The sequence below is a fragment of the Liolophura sinensis genome, chromosome 8 (genome assembly GCF_032854445.1).
Source record: "Liolophura sinensis isolate JHLJ2023 chromosome 8, CUHK_Ljap_v2, whole genome shotgun sequence".
Classification (NCBI taxonomy): Eukaryota; Metazoa; Mollusca; class Polyplacophora; order Chitonida; family Chitonidae; genus Liolophura; species Liolophura sinensis.
The window spans coordinates 19,527,086-19,543,744 of record NC_088302.1 but is presented as its reverse complement, the minus strand read 5'-3'; the positions used below and the strand labels follow the sequence as shown (position 1 = coordinate 19,543,744).

The following is a 16,659-nucleotide window of genomic DNA, read 5'->3' as shown; positions in this document are numbered from 1 at the left end:
ACATGACACTCAGGATATGGTAACAGACAAACAAAATGCCCTGGTCAGCTCAGCATTGGTACACACATGCACTGACAGGTTAATAGTTAATAGGCCCACATTGTGTATGGTGTCTATGGCATCACCTTCCACTGAGGCTGCACCATACAGTACAGTAGGGCTGGTCTTTCAGGTTAAACTACAAGAAAATAAACACTCTATAAAGTAATTAATTATTTCATTGGTGTTTTATGACATACTCAGGAATATTTCACTTATATGACGGCATCCAGCATTATGGTGGGAGGAAACCGGGAATAGCCCAGGGGAAACCCACCACCATCCGTCGGTTGCTGCGGACCTTCCCACGTACAGCCAGAGAGGAAGCCAGCATGAGCTAGACTTTAACTCACATAGACTGTATAGGTGGAAGTTTCCTGGGACATTGCGCCACCCTGGCATGCTAACCCAACACCCCCCACCCCCGGCCACAGTAGCCCCCTCTGTAAAGTAAGATTTCATTCATACACAATATTATTAACCATAGTATAAACAGATACTAGAACTGCCTACTAGAAGAAACACACCAAGCAATTTTAGTAGCATTAGTTCAATTTATTTCCACATCAATGTACAAAATATTCTGCCCATACAGCCAGGGCAGTTATTTGCATAAAAATGGTAACATTTAATAATAGATTAAATGGGTATTGTTGATAAGGGAAAAAACCATTTTGAAAGTGCAGTAGATAAAACTTTGATCAGGTAAGGATATAAAAAAAAAAACAAAAACGATCATGAATAATTTGTGGATACAGTGACAAACGTATTTCATCGTACAGGCACACCTATGAATATGAACATACATGTTTAGCACTCTACAACGCAGTACCAGTTTTATCCAGTGTACAATGCGGATATCTGGGGAATCTACACATGCTAGATACACCAGGATTATTGGTGGATTTTGGTGCTGTCAAAGCCTGAGCTATAATGATATAAACATTGTTAAAGGTCTCAAAATGGCACACTAACACACAAAAAAAACGTCTCAAACTAACCCTGAAGAGCAAATCTTAAGAATAAGCTAAAGGTTTTGACACCAAAATCAACCAGTATTTTGAGCTGTTCACGACAATTTAAAAAGGTATCAACTGATACATCTCAATCAACCAAATACATCACCAAAATCAACCAGCATTTTCAGTTATTCATGACGATTTAGCATATCAACTGATACATCTCTACACATCTGATTGGCCTATTTGGCTGGCCAATAACTGGTTGAGAAAACATCACTTTAGTGTTCTTATGAATGACTGTAGCTCCAGTATACATATAACTGTATTGCTTAAACATTTAGCACTTGTAACACAAAACATGGCAAAACCACTGAGCAAATGATAAAACAACCAGATAAAAAAAAAAAAATAATAAATTTTTTTTTAAACTCTGAATATGTGGATGTGAACGTCAGATTACACTTCAGTTTATAAGAAATGAGGATAACACATTTATACTACAACATAAATATCCAAATTACACTTCTTAAATGTACTAGTGCTTCTGCTTACCAAATCAGATCAATTCAATAAGCCGTATTGTATTGAATAAGCTGTATTGTTTTGAGTAAGTTGTATTGATGTTCATATATGTTTGGGGTTTTACATCGCACTGAACAATTTTTCAGCCATATGATGACGAGGAAGAGGAACTGATGTTCAGTCCTCATCAATGACTACAAACATTCCAGATTCAGGTTTTACCTCATTCAATTTGCACATAATCTGAGGAACATGCAGGTAGAAACATCTCTCAAACATCGAAAAACATCCAAGGTTAAATACAATTAAGAATTATTGGTATGCAAACATAAAATGCCAGCGGCTGTCACGTTGGCGCTATAACGTTGGTACAGTACCGGTACAGATACAGGCTTACAGAGTCTAATTAGAGTCAAAAACATCTGATCCGTTGTTACACACACTTAATAATTAAAAGTTTGGCAATCAGACAGTACTCTCAACATAATAAATAGCATTCTGAAGCAAATATTCAAGCAGAGTGAATATCTTACACAGATTGTATTATAAACTAGTGCACATCATCATGTATGTAAGCTAGAATAACCATAGGCTACAAATCACTCACGCCTTGCAATGTGAAATTACATGCATTTATTTGTGATAACAAGAACACGGGCATCACGCATACTTCAGAAGATCGACTAATTTATTCATACATTGCTTGGAAATAGGGGTGGGTAGAGGAGACCCACATGTATATCACAAGGAAGTAAAGCAAACATCACAAGGTCACCAGAGTGTAACAGAAACAAATGGAAGACCAACAATTAACAATATGATTCACAATTCTAATTGGACCAAAAAGACAAAAAATTAAAAAAAAAACAAAAATAAACTAACTAAATACATAAATTTACAACAGAGACTAATTTACATTTACATGTATGTATATATACAATTTACACAATTTTTATATCATCTGTACAATGCTATTCATCTACTTACAACACGGAAAGCAAACACCGTTATCAAAGACACGCAGTACTGAAAAAAGAAGGGTGACTGGGCAACACTGGAACGTGTTCAATTTGAGAAAAAAACAAGACAAATAAAAACATAGACATGACCATGATTTTAAAGCATCAAGCTGAAGATTTAGTAAATCGTTACTAAGCTTGTACCTGAACTTATTTGTCTTGTTGGTTACCTTTACCTGTGTGAACTAGCACGATCAGCAAATGTACAAAATAGTGCCTTTTTACAGACAGCTCCCCTCTCTTAATATGCATGGATATGGATGGACATCTTTGGATAACCTACAAGTAATGCATTGTCAGATACTGCCTAAGACGGCATGTATGGTGGGAGGGGGTGGGGGAGGAGATAGACTGGCACACTCATTAAAACATTTGTACAATGACAATAATGCCCGAAATATCACACAGCTTTCAAATTGTATTTAACAAAAACAACACAGACACTGATAATAAAATGTTCAAATCATCTACATGAGACGCCTATAAAATGACAAGTGACTTTGTTTGAAGGTTGTTTGAACCTGACCTATCAATCACATTTTGACTCTTTTTGTGCGAGGGTTACATAATGTGCATCACAGAGAGGGGTAAAATGGGAATTCCAGCCAGCATGCCTATTAACAGCATTATGTTTAAAAAATTAACAATGATTTATGAAGTTTACAACAGCATTGTCTTTCCTATCCCATCTTTCAATGGTATTCACCTTGTTTAAGCAAACACTCCAATACACATCATGTCAATCTCTTCCTGTAAACTGTTTCTGAATCATACCAAAATTTGTACTTTTTCAATTATCCATCAAGCTGAAGTGCGTCTTGTTTTTATGTCAATCCACACAACATTTGCACTTTGAAAAGTCTTCCTTTTCTGAACCAAAGTTGACACTGAGGATAGCTGACAAATGATAGACAAAGACAAATCATGATTTGACACCATGGGGTCATGGACTACATGAATTCCTTACACATCAGAATTAAACATCTGATTTCTCTCTTGTGGAAAAAGCCCTTAGTCATTCATCCTTACTCTGGATTGTCCAAGTTGTTTTAAATGCTGGTCAAGGTACCACGCTCCTCTATCACTGGGTACATGGTCTGATTTGCATACATATACTTTACATATCGGTACACAAGATGTTCACCAATCTCTATTTACTTGACAAATGAATCACAGAATTACTGTATTTATCTAAAAAAACTTGTCCGCCCAAAAAGTACATTTTTCGGGAGCATATAAAGTATTATTTTAGTGCCGAAGCTTAATGCTACCTATCAAACAAACCTCAAAACGTCTGTCAAATATCAACTGGACTGGAATCAGGCAAAATGAGTAACTTAATTGATGTGCAAAATTTTAGGTCAAATATACTCAAAAATCAGTGGCTATTCCCATGACTTCATTTTAATCAAAATGATACTTCCATGAGCTTGCAACAAAGGCCACACATAAAAAGTTCGCCATTATTCAAAACTCTTGATATCTTGGAATGTGACAATAATGTAATACTATTATTGCGCCCTGGATCTAAAATACTAATTAACATTTATATAGCTGTTCAAAACGCCAACAAAGCAAATCATCCTCTTACTATTGTAATGGTTTAATTGCAACAATTCTAAAATGTTGAACAGTAGATTTAGTAAGTCCTTCATGCTGAGAAATTTGTACCAGTATGCTACTGCAACCATACGTAGGAACTGCCAACAAAAGCAGTCAAAAAGTTGCCTGTAGGACTGTCAATTAAGCCGTGGATTTGATTTTGTCTCTGATTTAGCGATATCTGAAGCAGCATAAAAAGGTAAGATTTAGATCCACACAGGGCCCACTCCACTGGACAGTTGCCAAAGCTTTGATGACAGAAACAAGATTCTTAAAAACTGGCAGTGGCTCGTTAAACCTTTATAGTTGCCATGACTACTGTTTATTCATTTATTTTACTTCTGTTTAAAGCTGTAGTTTCCACTGAAATGACCAAGATCAGGTTTCTGGGAACATACAGCACATACTTCCTTGTTAATTCAAATACATTTGAAAACTACACTTTCACACCATATTAAAACTAATAACTGTATCTGAAAAAAAAAAAACATTGTGGACTGCACTAATATATATGTTATCATTTAATACTTGATACTTTCATTGAATTTTGTTTAACGTTATGTTTGAAGAAAGGGGGTGGCTATGAATTCTGAATAAATGTCTTCACAGAGAAGTCAGTGAGAGCAGGGTTAAAGCATATGGATTTATTGCATACACTTCTTACTAAGGGCGCTGTAAACATGGCCGGAGTGAAAATAAAATGTCTCTAAAATGTAGCCCAGAATGATACAGTCATGTATCTACGATAAGTTGCTTGTGGTCAACTATAATTATAATTGTAAAATAAAATTCTACACATAAAAAAAAAAAAAAAAGAAAAATAATCATACAACACAATATTTACTGCAAACAGGGCTCTATAAATATCTTTCTCTGGGATAAAAGTAAATAAATACACCATGAGAACATTAAGATGGTTGTATGGATATACAATGTCCATGTAGAATAGGCTGGTCAATTAAGAGACGTATAAACATACATACATTTGTATATGTTATCGTAGATATCAGCATGGAATTTGAACATTAGGAAGTTGGGGGGGGGGGGGGGGACAGACATAAACATACTTCCTAACAATCCAATCCAGACACCAGCTTTGATTCTGTAAAAATGAATCGATACAATAAGGTATTGAACCTTGCCATCTCATCATAGTAAAATGGGCTTCTATGGACCACCCAAACATTGGGTGTTGATGTGTCAAGCTCAAGGTGTACACTGTCTGTTTGGTACAGTTTGTAGAGGGGTCTAGTGGGGCCCCCACTTGACCTGCAAATGAGGGTTGACCAGTTCTGAGTGACATCCCTTGTCATCAATCCACCCCTTCAAAGCCCTGTGTGTTCTCTATGGCCATCATCAGTCGCTTCCTCAGCTCATGGTAAGAGTCATACGGCGGAAGGTCCAGACGGTTAAAACTACAATGCAAACGGAAAAGGCTAAGAGTATGGAACAAACATAAAACAACATCATCACTGCACAAAGCAACTGGTAAGTTAGTGTATGGAACATACGCAAAGTAATAATCCCAGTGTATCATTGGGCACACAAAGTAAGAAGCTCAGTGTAATGGACACACAAAGCAATAAGCTTGGTGTATTGAAACACACAAAGCAATAAGCTCAGTGTATTAAACATACAAAGCGATAAGCTCACCTCATTGGGCACACAAAGCAATAAGCTCAGTGTATTGGACACACAAAGCAATAACCTCGGTGTAATGGGCACACAAAGCAATAAGCTCGGTGTACTGGACACACAAAGCAATATGCTCAGTGTATTGGGCACACAAAGCAATAAGCTCGGTGTATTGGACACACAAAGCAATATGCTCAGTGTACTGGGCATACAAACCAGTAAGCTCGGTGTATTGGACACACAAAGCAATATGTTCAGTGTATTGGACACGAAGCAATATGCTCAGTCTTTGGAATACACAAAGCAATATACTCTGTATATTGGACACACAAAGCAATAAGCTCAGTCTATGGAATAGACAAAGCAAATATGCTTAATGTATTGGACACATAAAGCAATGTGCTCAATGTATTGGACACCATTATGCTCAGCGTATCGGGCACACAAACCAATGTGCTTAGCGCACAGAATACACAAAAAAATATGCTCAGTGCATGGAATACACAAAGTAATAAGCTCAGTGTATTGGACACACAAAGCAACAAGCTCAGCATATGGCATCCACAAAGCAATATGCTCAATGTATTGGATATACAAAGCAAAGTGCTCAATGTACTGGATATACAAAGCAAAGTGCTCAATGTATTGGATATACAAAGCAATATGTTCAATGTACTGGATATACAAAGCAATATGCTCAATGTACTGGATATACAAAGCAATATGCTCAAGGTATTGGATATACTAAGCAATATGCTCAATGTATTTTTTTATTTACCAGTTTATAATAATTGTTTACTGCCATACTCAAGAATTTTTCACTTACATGATGGCACAAAGTATTACAGATGGGACAAACCTGACAAACCGTAGACCTCTGGCAAGTTACTGAAAACTTTCCCACATGTAACGTACAGATATCCACAGCATACATGTGGAGGACAAGTGGTCTTCCAAATGCACTTGAGATGCTTACCGACACCATGAACTATGATAGAGGAAAAATGTGCAAATTCCATATCCAGGGCTGGGTTTAGAATGCATTCACAAGGCACAGTGAAAGTTATCATTTCCAAATTTCATAAGAATATTCTATCAACTAGTTACACTTCAACAACATGAGGACAACATGTATCTCAACAAGTTGAGCCCGGTTTTTAAAAGTAGACCTACACAGGCTTGTATATAGTGCGATGCTGTACACGATGTCATGTATGTAATATTGCTGTGTGATATGGGAATGTAAAAGTTTACAATACATGTATTTATGTCATCCCTCTCAGCATGGATGGGAATGTTATGAAATGTAACGAGTATAACATATCAGTGTGACAAATTGAATCATGTGAATGTGGCATGAAACCTTTTCATTTAGCAGTCGGTGTTATCACTGCATCATAGCTAAGGCCCCTTAAGGTGGCAACTTATTGCTTAGTGTTGATTCTACTAATGGTAATATCTATTTATTTATTTATCTGATTGATATATTATGCCGTACTCAAGAATATTACCTACCTAGTGGTAATATGCCAAATGGTTGGCAACTTAGTTATGAAGCGATCATAATTTTATTATTTGTTTTATTTGATTGGTGTTTTACGCCGTACTCAAGAATATTTCACTTATACAATGGTGGCCAGCATTATGGCGAAAGGAAACCGGGCACAGCTTGGTGGCAGACCTTCCCACATATGACCTGAGAGAGCGAGCATAAAGCAGACTGCTAAATGAAAAAGGTTTGAAACCGCATTCACCAGACTCAATTTGTCAAACTGATTCGTTTAAACTTGTCTAATCAAATGCCAATAGGACAAGCTCTATTTCAAGTAAACAGTTTTAACATGGTGCGATTTGTAGAATTTGACAAATGATATGAAACAGAATTCGTCCTATTTTCATTTGACTAGATGATACAGCAAATCACTCTGTGCTAAATCAGTTTATTACAATCTGATTTGGGATTTGAACCTCGGATCTTGGACCTCTTGATTTTTTGGGGTGTGGGACTTACCAGGTGTGAGCCCTGGGGAGCTGCGCAGTGTTTCCCCACTTCTCTATAGTGTACAGCTGGGGACCATTGCTGCCATACAGCTCGGCAAAACCCGTTCATCGGTACCCGCGAAGTGCCTGTTACAAATTGCAGCAGACGCGATCGCACCTCATTGTTGAATGAAAACACAGCCTAAAAATGAAAAAAACATCATAAAAAATTTGTGAAGGCTGAACATACACAACACACTTACACTGTAAAAAATCTGGCAATCAATTTAGGGACTTTCATAAAAAGAGTCAACTGCATTGCACACTTTTCCATAAATAATGCTATCTGGGTCAAAATCTTTTTAAATGACCTTTTTCAAAAAGTTTGGCCAACAATGTGAAAACCACATGCAGTCTGAATCCAACAACATTTCCATACCTCTCCTCTATCAGCAAGGATATACAAGTATACAGGATTTAGATTCAAAGTCCTATGTCCTGCTATATCTGAGTACCGTGCTGCACTGTTCAGCTAACATTAGTTTTCAATGCCTCATTCGACAAAAGCGTTCCTATTTCCACAGTTGTTTAGCTCTCCTCAAAGAATCTAGCTCAAACTGGATGGGCAGCAGGTTTAAATAAGTATGTTTGTTAGGCATGCACCTGGCTAGTGCAGAGGTTTCCCTGTTGTATCTATAGCCTATAGCTCTCCCCTGTCCACCTCCTCAATGAAACTCAGCTGTATATCATTTTTTATATCATTTTCCCACTGAAGTCTACCTACAAGTAGGACAAACTTGCTGTAGGTGTTTTATCCACATTTCTAAGAAAGCATTGTTAATTCAATGATAAAAACCCCAATCATCCATGTTCTATTTTTATATGGGCCCAAAACACAAGTGAGGAGGAAGACAAGCGATCGGTGGATTCAAGACAATCCTGCTGATACCTAATGATACCTATAATACCTAATGTGGTAGGGTGTTGAATGTTCCCCTGTAAATAATGACACACAACCATCGACTTTAAACATCTGATTGCATGATTTGTAAAACGCAGCCGGGAAAACAGCATGGTGAGACTTATGGAAAAGAGGTATTTTCACTATATTGATGTTCTAGTATCAATATTTTTTGGTTATATATATTTTTTTTTTAAACCAGTGTGTACTGAAAAACGACTTCGTAAGTTGCTGCGAACAAGCTGTCAGGAAAGCCTGGCCAGGGTAGGCCTATACTCCAGCTGGACCTGCTTGCACGTCAATACCACCCGCTATGAGCCCTTCGCTGGAGACTTCTGTGATCTACCTGCTTACTTCCAGTATGTCTCAATTAGCAAGTGTCTGTAATTATTGAGAGGGTATGGTAAAAACATCTCTCAAAAGGTGTTATTGATGAACAAGGGGCTCGAGTGCGAACCTACGTTATTTAGAGGAATATGGCAGCTAAAGTAAGTCTCAAATTGTTTAACCTAAATCTGCACCTACCCGCCAGTAATTGATGATGACTGGGTGGTTAGGGTTGTAGTCACCCTTGTAAGCCGTGTTCCTCTTCCAGTCATTCACATCTATGTCCTGTAAGCCACACATCACCAACTACAGCAAAAAAAAAAAAAAAGTTTTATTAATAAGCAGGACTGGGCCCAGTTCATAAAGCGGCATATGACATTATTCTATTGTACACATCATATGACATTTTATACATCACTGTTACTGCACCATTGTGCTATATGTGTGATTGTGGTACATGTACGTGAAACTGGGCACAGGCTTTTCACAGAATGTCTTACAAACAGAAAACAGGCAGATGGAGTTCTCTCCCCTGAAATGGCTTTTAATGCAAATCATTCAGTTAACACAATCCTGTTCAACATATCACTTAAGTGTGATTTTTATCACTAAAAAAAGGTACATATCAACAAAGCAGAATCATAAATTCAACATCATGATGACCGTTGATGACATCCGACAGGACCCATCATAATTTTAATTTCATAAACTCTGGACAACTAATTATTCCTGCCCCACATACATGAAATATCCAACTGTGGAGAATGCATTGAATTATGCATAGATACTGCCCCACTTTTGACATCAAATATCTTCAAATCTAAAGGTCATTGATATGGCTTACCTCCACCTCATTCTCATCAAATATCCTCAGCATGTCCTGTGGCACAAGAGCGCTGAAGCCTTTCATGAAAGCCGTCATCTGAATTTCCACTCGAGAGACAAATCGCCATTTGATCACAAGTCTACAAGCAAAAAAAAAAAAAGAAAACCATATTAAAATCTGGAAAATTGTTCCTTCCATATGCCTTTTTTCTCATAATTCTACTACTAATACCAAAACACTTGGATTTACAGGTGGAGTTGGGGAATGTTTACAATGAAATGAAGTTGATCTTGTTTGGATTTTTCTATTACTTCCACTGCAAACTCTCCTCAAGTAGCTTGAGAGTTCTGATTGACTCACTTGGCTAAAGTACTATATATAATAGGTGATATCAACACTTACTCTATATACTCCTTCTTGTTGTCATTTTGTTACAGCAATGTCACTGCCACCAGGCTTCAACGGTCGCTCCTGGATCTGAAGAAAAAACACACAATCAAATGTAGCATACAGTGTATGTCATTTATATGCCAGGCTTACTTAAAAACCAAAAATAATAAAAATAACAAAACAAAAACAGTACCAGATATAGGAACTACATGTGGTATCATATCTAATTTTATCAAATTTTAAATTCTTCTCACCTCTTCACATGAAAGAATACTGGAGTAATAAAACTACTCAAATTAAGCCGACCACACTGTTAATGAATTTTGTAAGTATTACAGAATCTTCCCTTAAGTATCAAACTTGTCGACTATATGCAGAAAAAAAAACAATGACTTAAGTGAATAGAAAAAATCAATACCAAGTGAAATCCCTATCCAGGCTATCTACCATCAAAAAATGTCTGAATTCAAGATCATCAAGATCAATTTCATTAACACAAATTAGCATCACAGCTCATCATGAAAGCATCCAGAACTGATGTATACAAAAGCTAGCTATCAGGAGGAAGAATAAGCTGTCAACAGCTTTCAGTGATGCTGGGAAACCCATGCAGTATGTACTCTAGAGTAGCTCAGAACATTTGTTTGTGTAAAAAGGGTATGTTTTACTGCCTGTTGAAGTCTGTTTACCTCTCCAAAGATTTCCTCCTCCACAGAAAATCGGAGATCCAAGTCTTCTGGGTCATTCTCCAGGATCCAGATCAGCGAATTGTAATATTCAGAGTCCTGGAGACAAACAAACAGCATAGGTCAAACAGAGTTACCTCCCTTGACACGGATCCCATCACAAAACTGATGATGAGACATCATAATAAAAGTTTGCTGGAGGAATAGAAGTTAAGACAGAAAGAAAGTGACTTTCCTTAAATTTACATATCTTCCTTTCCATTGAGCAAATTTTGGTCCATTTGTTTAAAATAGATAGGCTTTTTAAAGGCTAAATAGATTTAAAAAAAAAAAATTATTCTTTATTCTCCAATCAAAACTGGAAACTATTTCTCTAAAAAAGACTCTTAACCTTTACATTGCCTACGTATAACAGCACCAAAGTGATCGGCATATACACAAGCTCATTTTCAGGGCTTCACTTTGAACGGGGAAATATTCTTCTTGTAGGTTTTTAAAATGATTGGTTTAACATTTTCCAGCATAGAAGTAATGTCTAGCAATGTCATGTTGTTCTCTGTTTTTCGAGACTGCACAAGGCTAGGAGTATGGGTAATGTCCCCTGCACTCACCACTGACTCCATGTCGGTCAGGTTTATGGGCTTGGATAACATCATCTTGTAGAAAGGTCGGATGAAAAATGCTGCAACAGTGATTTATTTATTTATTTATTTATTTGACTGGTGTTTTACGCCGTACTCAAGAATATTTCACTTATACGATGGCGGCCAGCATTATGGTAGGTGGAAACCGGGCAGAGCCCGGGGGAAACCCACGACAATCCGCAGGTTGCTGAGAGACCTTCCCACGTACGGCCGGAGAGGAAGCCAGCATGAGCTGGACTTGAACTCACAGCAACCGCATTGGTGAGAGGCTCCTGGGTCATTACACTGCGCTAGCGCGCTAACCGACTGAGCCACGGAGGCCCCTCTGCAGCAGTGAATAACAGACATTAGCAGACCCTTGATAACACCATGAGCAAGAATGTAAAATACAGTCAGCATGTTTTTGACAGACATAGAATATTTATTTATTTTTTTAAAATATATTACAATGTTCTGCCAGCTTTCTCTCTAGCCGTATGTGGAAAGGTCTGTCAACAACCTGTGGATGGTTGTGGGTTTTCACCGGGCTCTACCCGGTTTCCTCCCACCATAATGCTGGTGGCCGTCGTATAAGTGAAATATTCTTGAGTACGACGTAAAACACCAATCAAATAAACAAATAAATCTTTACTGCCACATTCAAGAATTATTCACTTTAACAATCATACCCTAATTCCTCAAGCTTTTCAACCTCCTCTGCAACCCATATTTTGAAACATTTGCACAGTAATCCAGTTTTAAGAGTGGAGGAGGCCACTGGCAAGTTACTGATGAGTTTTTCCTCATGCCACATACAGGTATACACATCATACTGGTGAGAAAGAAGTAGTCTTCAGGAAACTTTGGACTTGGCTTAAAATGTAGTCATGTGATTGTCAGGTACATGGGTGGGTTTCTTCCACTCAAAAGTCTAGCCACTAATGTATATTAATGTATATTAAAGTGAAAAGCTCCTAAGCACAGGGATTAAACACAAATCATACAAACACATAAACAAGTACATAAGTACATGCACATGTACATACCATCCAGAAGTTTGCCATGAAACACAGCCATCCCTGCCACCCGACCAATAAATTCAAAGTAGGCCAGATGCTCCTCATTGGCTAAACCAGACAATGGGTTGATCTGCAGTGTGTAGTTGTCCCTGGTAAAAAAGAGAACACAACAAATCTGTTTACTGCAATTCATCAACCTTTTCATATATCTTTGCAAGATATTTACACAAGCATATTCTGAGGGCATTATTTTGGTGTCGGCTAATAAAATTATACTTTCTGTGAAGTCATAAAATTGGCCAACCCCACCGATGTGGTCTTGCTTCTAAAGCGTAATTAAAAAGGGCTAAAAAATGCATCGAAAACTCCTCTTTTATATGTGAATAGTTGAGGAAATAAGGTAAATTCTACTGAATTATTATACATATTGTAAAGTTTACAGCAACTCAAATCATTATCTATTGTTATCTTTTCAACAGTTTACAAAGAGCAATGACATATCTAAAATGCTTTTATTTCAATATGAAGCATATAAAAATTTCAATACGGTATTATCATTATAAATTTATGCAGTATATACTGTGTTAGCTAATATATTAATATTACATATGGGAACATGTTCTATTCACAGAATGAGAAAATGCTCCAAATAACCCTACAGTGTCAGATCTGCATACAGTTAGTTTAATATTTATCACAAACTGAAACAGTCACTGCAGAAAAACAATGGAATGTCAAATTTGTGAACTGATCAATGTGGGAAAAATTGCAGTGCAGAGAAGTTGGATGTGTTTACCAAATGCTATAATCGCAGTAAGAGTATCACAGTTATTTGGGATAACAGTTTTGAACTTACGTGGCAGAATACTCAAAGAGGCCATAGTACGGGTTGAACATCTCCTTGGACAGAAGATAAAACCATTCCCTAGCAACCCCACCGTAATCCAACCCCACTTCTCCATCAAACTCAATCCACAGTCTGAAAATGGGACATCAGTTTATTACAAACCACTACAATAATAATTGTCTCTTACGGTGTAGACTTGTGTTCAGTATTTTTCATCCTTCAGGACCTGGGAAACCAGTGTGACCTGTTCTTGATTTCACAACCTTCTGGCTGACTAGTATAAATTTGCTGCTGTTTTTCTCATCCTTCTGTCTAACTGCAGCTAACCAGCACAAAATTATTGTTGCTTTGCTCATCCTTCTGTCTAAATAGCATAAAATTATTGTTGCTTTGCTCATCTTTCTGTCTAACCAGCACAAAATTATTGTTGCTTTCCTCATCTTTCTGTCTAAATACCATAAAATTCTTGTTGCTCTGCTCATCCTTCTGTCTAAATAGCATAAATCTGTTGCTGATTTTCTTATCCTTCTGTCCACGTAGCATAAATCTGTTGAAAATTTCTCATCCTTTTGGCTAATCAGAAAAAATCTGTTGCTTTCCCCATCCTTCTAGATAACTAACATAGATTTATTGCTTTCCCTCTGGCTAATTAGCATAAAAATTTATCCTTGATTTTCTCATCCTTCTAGCCAACTGGCCTACATCTGTTTGGTGTTCATTGCATCAAATCTCTGCCTTGAAAACACAGGAACCTAATGATGTGCACACAAAAATCAACACGTGAAAATTACCTAGTTTTCAGGAGATCTGTTTTCTTGACATTCATGATCACACGGAAGGAATCCTCTAATACATTTCGACGTGTTACTTTGATGTCTATTTTATTTGGTATGTTTGCCTGAAAAAAAAAAACAAAATAACAACGTTATACATTAATAAGCTTCATATTACATGTACATAGAAGGTACTTCCGTTTTATTGAAGTTTTCTGGATTGAATCAAGAACAGAATACTGTGTTAACAACTAGGGTGCAAAGATAAGATACTCTACAATGAAATTTGAATATCATAAATATTATTTCCCATTTTATCTTCGCTTGAATTATCGTTTTACCTGTACTGAAAGGTTCACATTTCACTTTAACACAAATACATGTCATAAAATATACTCACTGGTTTCCTAAGTTTTGATCTAAAGTAGTCATATTTTCTTTTGTAGTCTCTAGAATATGGTACAGCCTGAAAGAAAAGTGATACAGTTTTATGGCCAGTATTCAAGATCAACGAGATAATATGTGTACACTGATAAAAAATTAGGACTATTTCACAGTTCATTTACATATGCTTATTTTGTTTTATTAAATTACAAGGCCTTAAAAATGTCATAACTTTCCAGCATTAGCATGACAGAAATTTCACAACATTTTGCTATATATGTTACACCAGGCATGGGCTACAGCTGCTTCCCCCATACTGCTTATAGGGGGTGAAAACTTACTGGTCCTGAGAACTTCTGTAGTCTAGGGTCCTCCCACTGAGTGTGATGTGTATCTGGGGAGAGACAGACAAACACATGTTCATCACCCTCCTCTTAATGTGACCCACATAACAAATCTACTTTGTAACCAACGGGGATTCAAATGTATACCTCACCACTACAAGACGAAATGGAAACAAATTCAATTGGATTTTTCAAAGAAATAATTAGCATTTATTTTTCTGTGATGTTGTTTGGGTTATATCCAACTTTGCATAGCACTATTTACAAAACCTTACACACTACAATTTTTCAAACTGTTGCCCCAAGGTTGGTAATAAATCACTTTTGTAGCCATTTCAAGCTGCTCCAGGATTTCCTAGCACATCGACTGTGAATGATGGATTAGGTCTTAAAGCCACAACAGTAATAATAAATGACACTTACTGTGATCTATGTAAAACACTCTGCCATCTGAATGTGTTCTTTCTTCCCAACCAGGCTGCAACAGAAAACACAATCAGATTAACTTTGACACTAAATTCTAATTTAAGATTTGTTTTTGAATCTGTTGGCAAAGTACCAAGTCCTTAATGCACCAAGCTTGTATCATCTGACTGCTTGATAAGGAAATATCTTTTCAGGCTTTTAAAGGGCTTTGAAAGAGAAAAACAAAACAACCTATGTTCATTACATGTATAATTAAAAGAAAAACAGTTGGTGGGTACTGGCATTCTTTCTTTCTGTATTTCAGGTCATGAGTTTGAAACTTCTAGATACAGGTAATGACACTGATGATTGGGGCACAGTTACTCGTACCTCTATAAGCGCACACAAAAGTTCCGAAAATGTAGGATTACTCAGAATCAAACAAACAAAATGTATAAAACCTCTTCTAATGTTTGCATTATTCAGTAGTGTATGTCACCTTTACACCACAGTAAAGACTGTAACAAATACCGTTTGGTACAAGTGAGTGGTAAGTTTATGCTGGCTTCCTCTTCGGACGTATGTGGCACGGAAGCTCTGTCAGCAACCTACAAATGGCCACAGGCTTCCCTGACCGTTGCTGCATGAGTGAAATATTCTTGAGTACAGCGTAAAACACCAATCAAAGAAATAAAATCAATAAATAAATAGTTTGGTAATGTAATAAGGTAGTGGATACTGTGTGGGATTTGACCTACTGGAAGGGGTCCTAAGTCCCGTAGTAAGTCCTCATTAGACGAGCTCCTCCAAATAGGGTTAGGCACCTCCAGACTCCTCATTGAGTTTGAGCGACGGTTCTGACGAGGATCGTCCTGAAATCGCAGAAAAAAGTCGCTGGTCTCAATCAAGCAAAAATTCATTGTGCTAATTCAATGTACAAAATATCAGACGTGTTCCATTCATGTCAAAATACAACAACAAAAACAACAATTTTATACAAAAAAAAAAAAAAAATTTTAAAAGTCTGTTTTACACATATTATCAATACTGCAAATTATTACCTATGATTTCAGAAAACAAAATTATCTGGATGTCACGTGCAGAAAAACAACAGTGGGTAAAATAGAGATACACTGCTGTGAATGTGATCAATGAAAGCTAGTAGAGTTATTCAAATAGAGGTCACTGTTGTTTTATGGATTACAGCATTAGGTTCTCTGAACTCGGCAATGCACAAGCTGCCATGCGGAATACAGCTACTTTCTCCAAATACTCCCTGCCATTCAAATCTATCGATTCCAAGTTCTGTCGAAAG

General features: G+C 37.0%; 1 protein-coding gene across 1 annotated transcript in view; it reads right to left on the bottom strand.

The window, feature by feature from the left end:
- Positions 1-2,865: 2,865 nt before the first annotated feature.
- Positions 2,866-16,659, bottom strand: part of LOC135474039 (E3 ubiquitin-protein ligase NEDD4-like) — a 45,754-nt gene continuing 31,960 nt past the window's right edge. The window contains 16 exon segments of the mRNA XM_064754025.1: positions 2,866-5,559; positions 7,791-7,882; positions 7,884-7,961; positions 9,246-9,353; positions 9,892-10,012; positions 10,276-10,298; positions 10,300-10,350; positions 10,953-11,048; positions 11,561-11,631; positions 12,619-12,740; positions 13,448-13,570; positions 14,230-14,336; positions 14,612-14,677; positions 14,937-14,989; positions 15,363-15,417; positions 16,103-16,216. Of these exon segments, the coding sequence (XP_064610095.1) occupies positions 5,457-5,559; positions 7,791-7,882; positions 7,884-7,961; positions 9,246-9,353; positions 9,892-10,012; positions 10,276-10,298; positions 10,300-10,350; positions 10,953-11,048; positions 11,561-11,631; positions 12,619-12,740; positions 13,448-13,570; positions 14,230-14,336; positions 14,612-14,677; positions 14,937-14,989; positions 15,363-15,417; positions 16,103-16,216 (1,383 nt within the window). The 3' untranslated portion in view covers positions 2,866-5,456.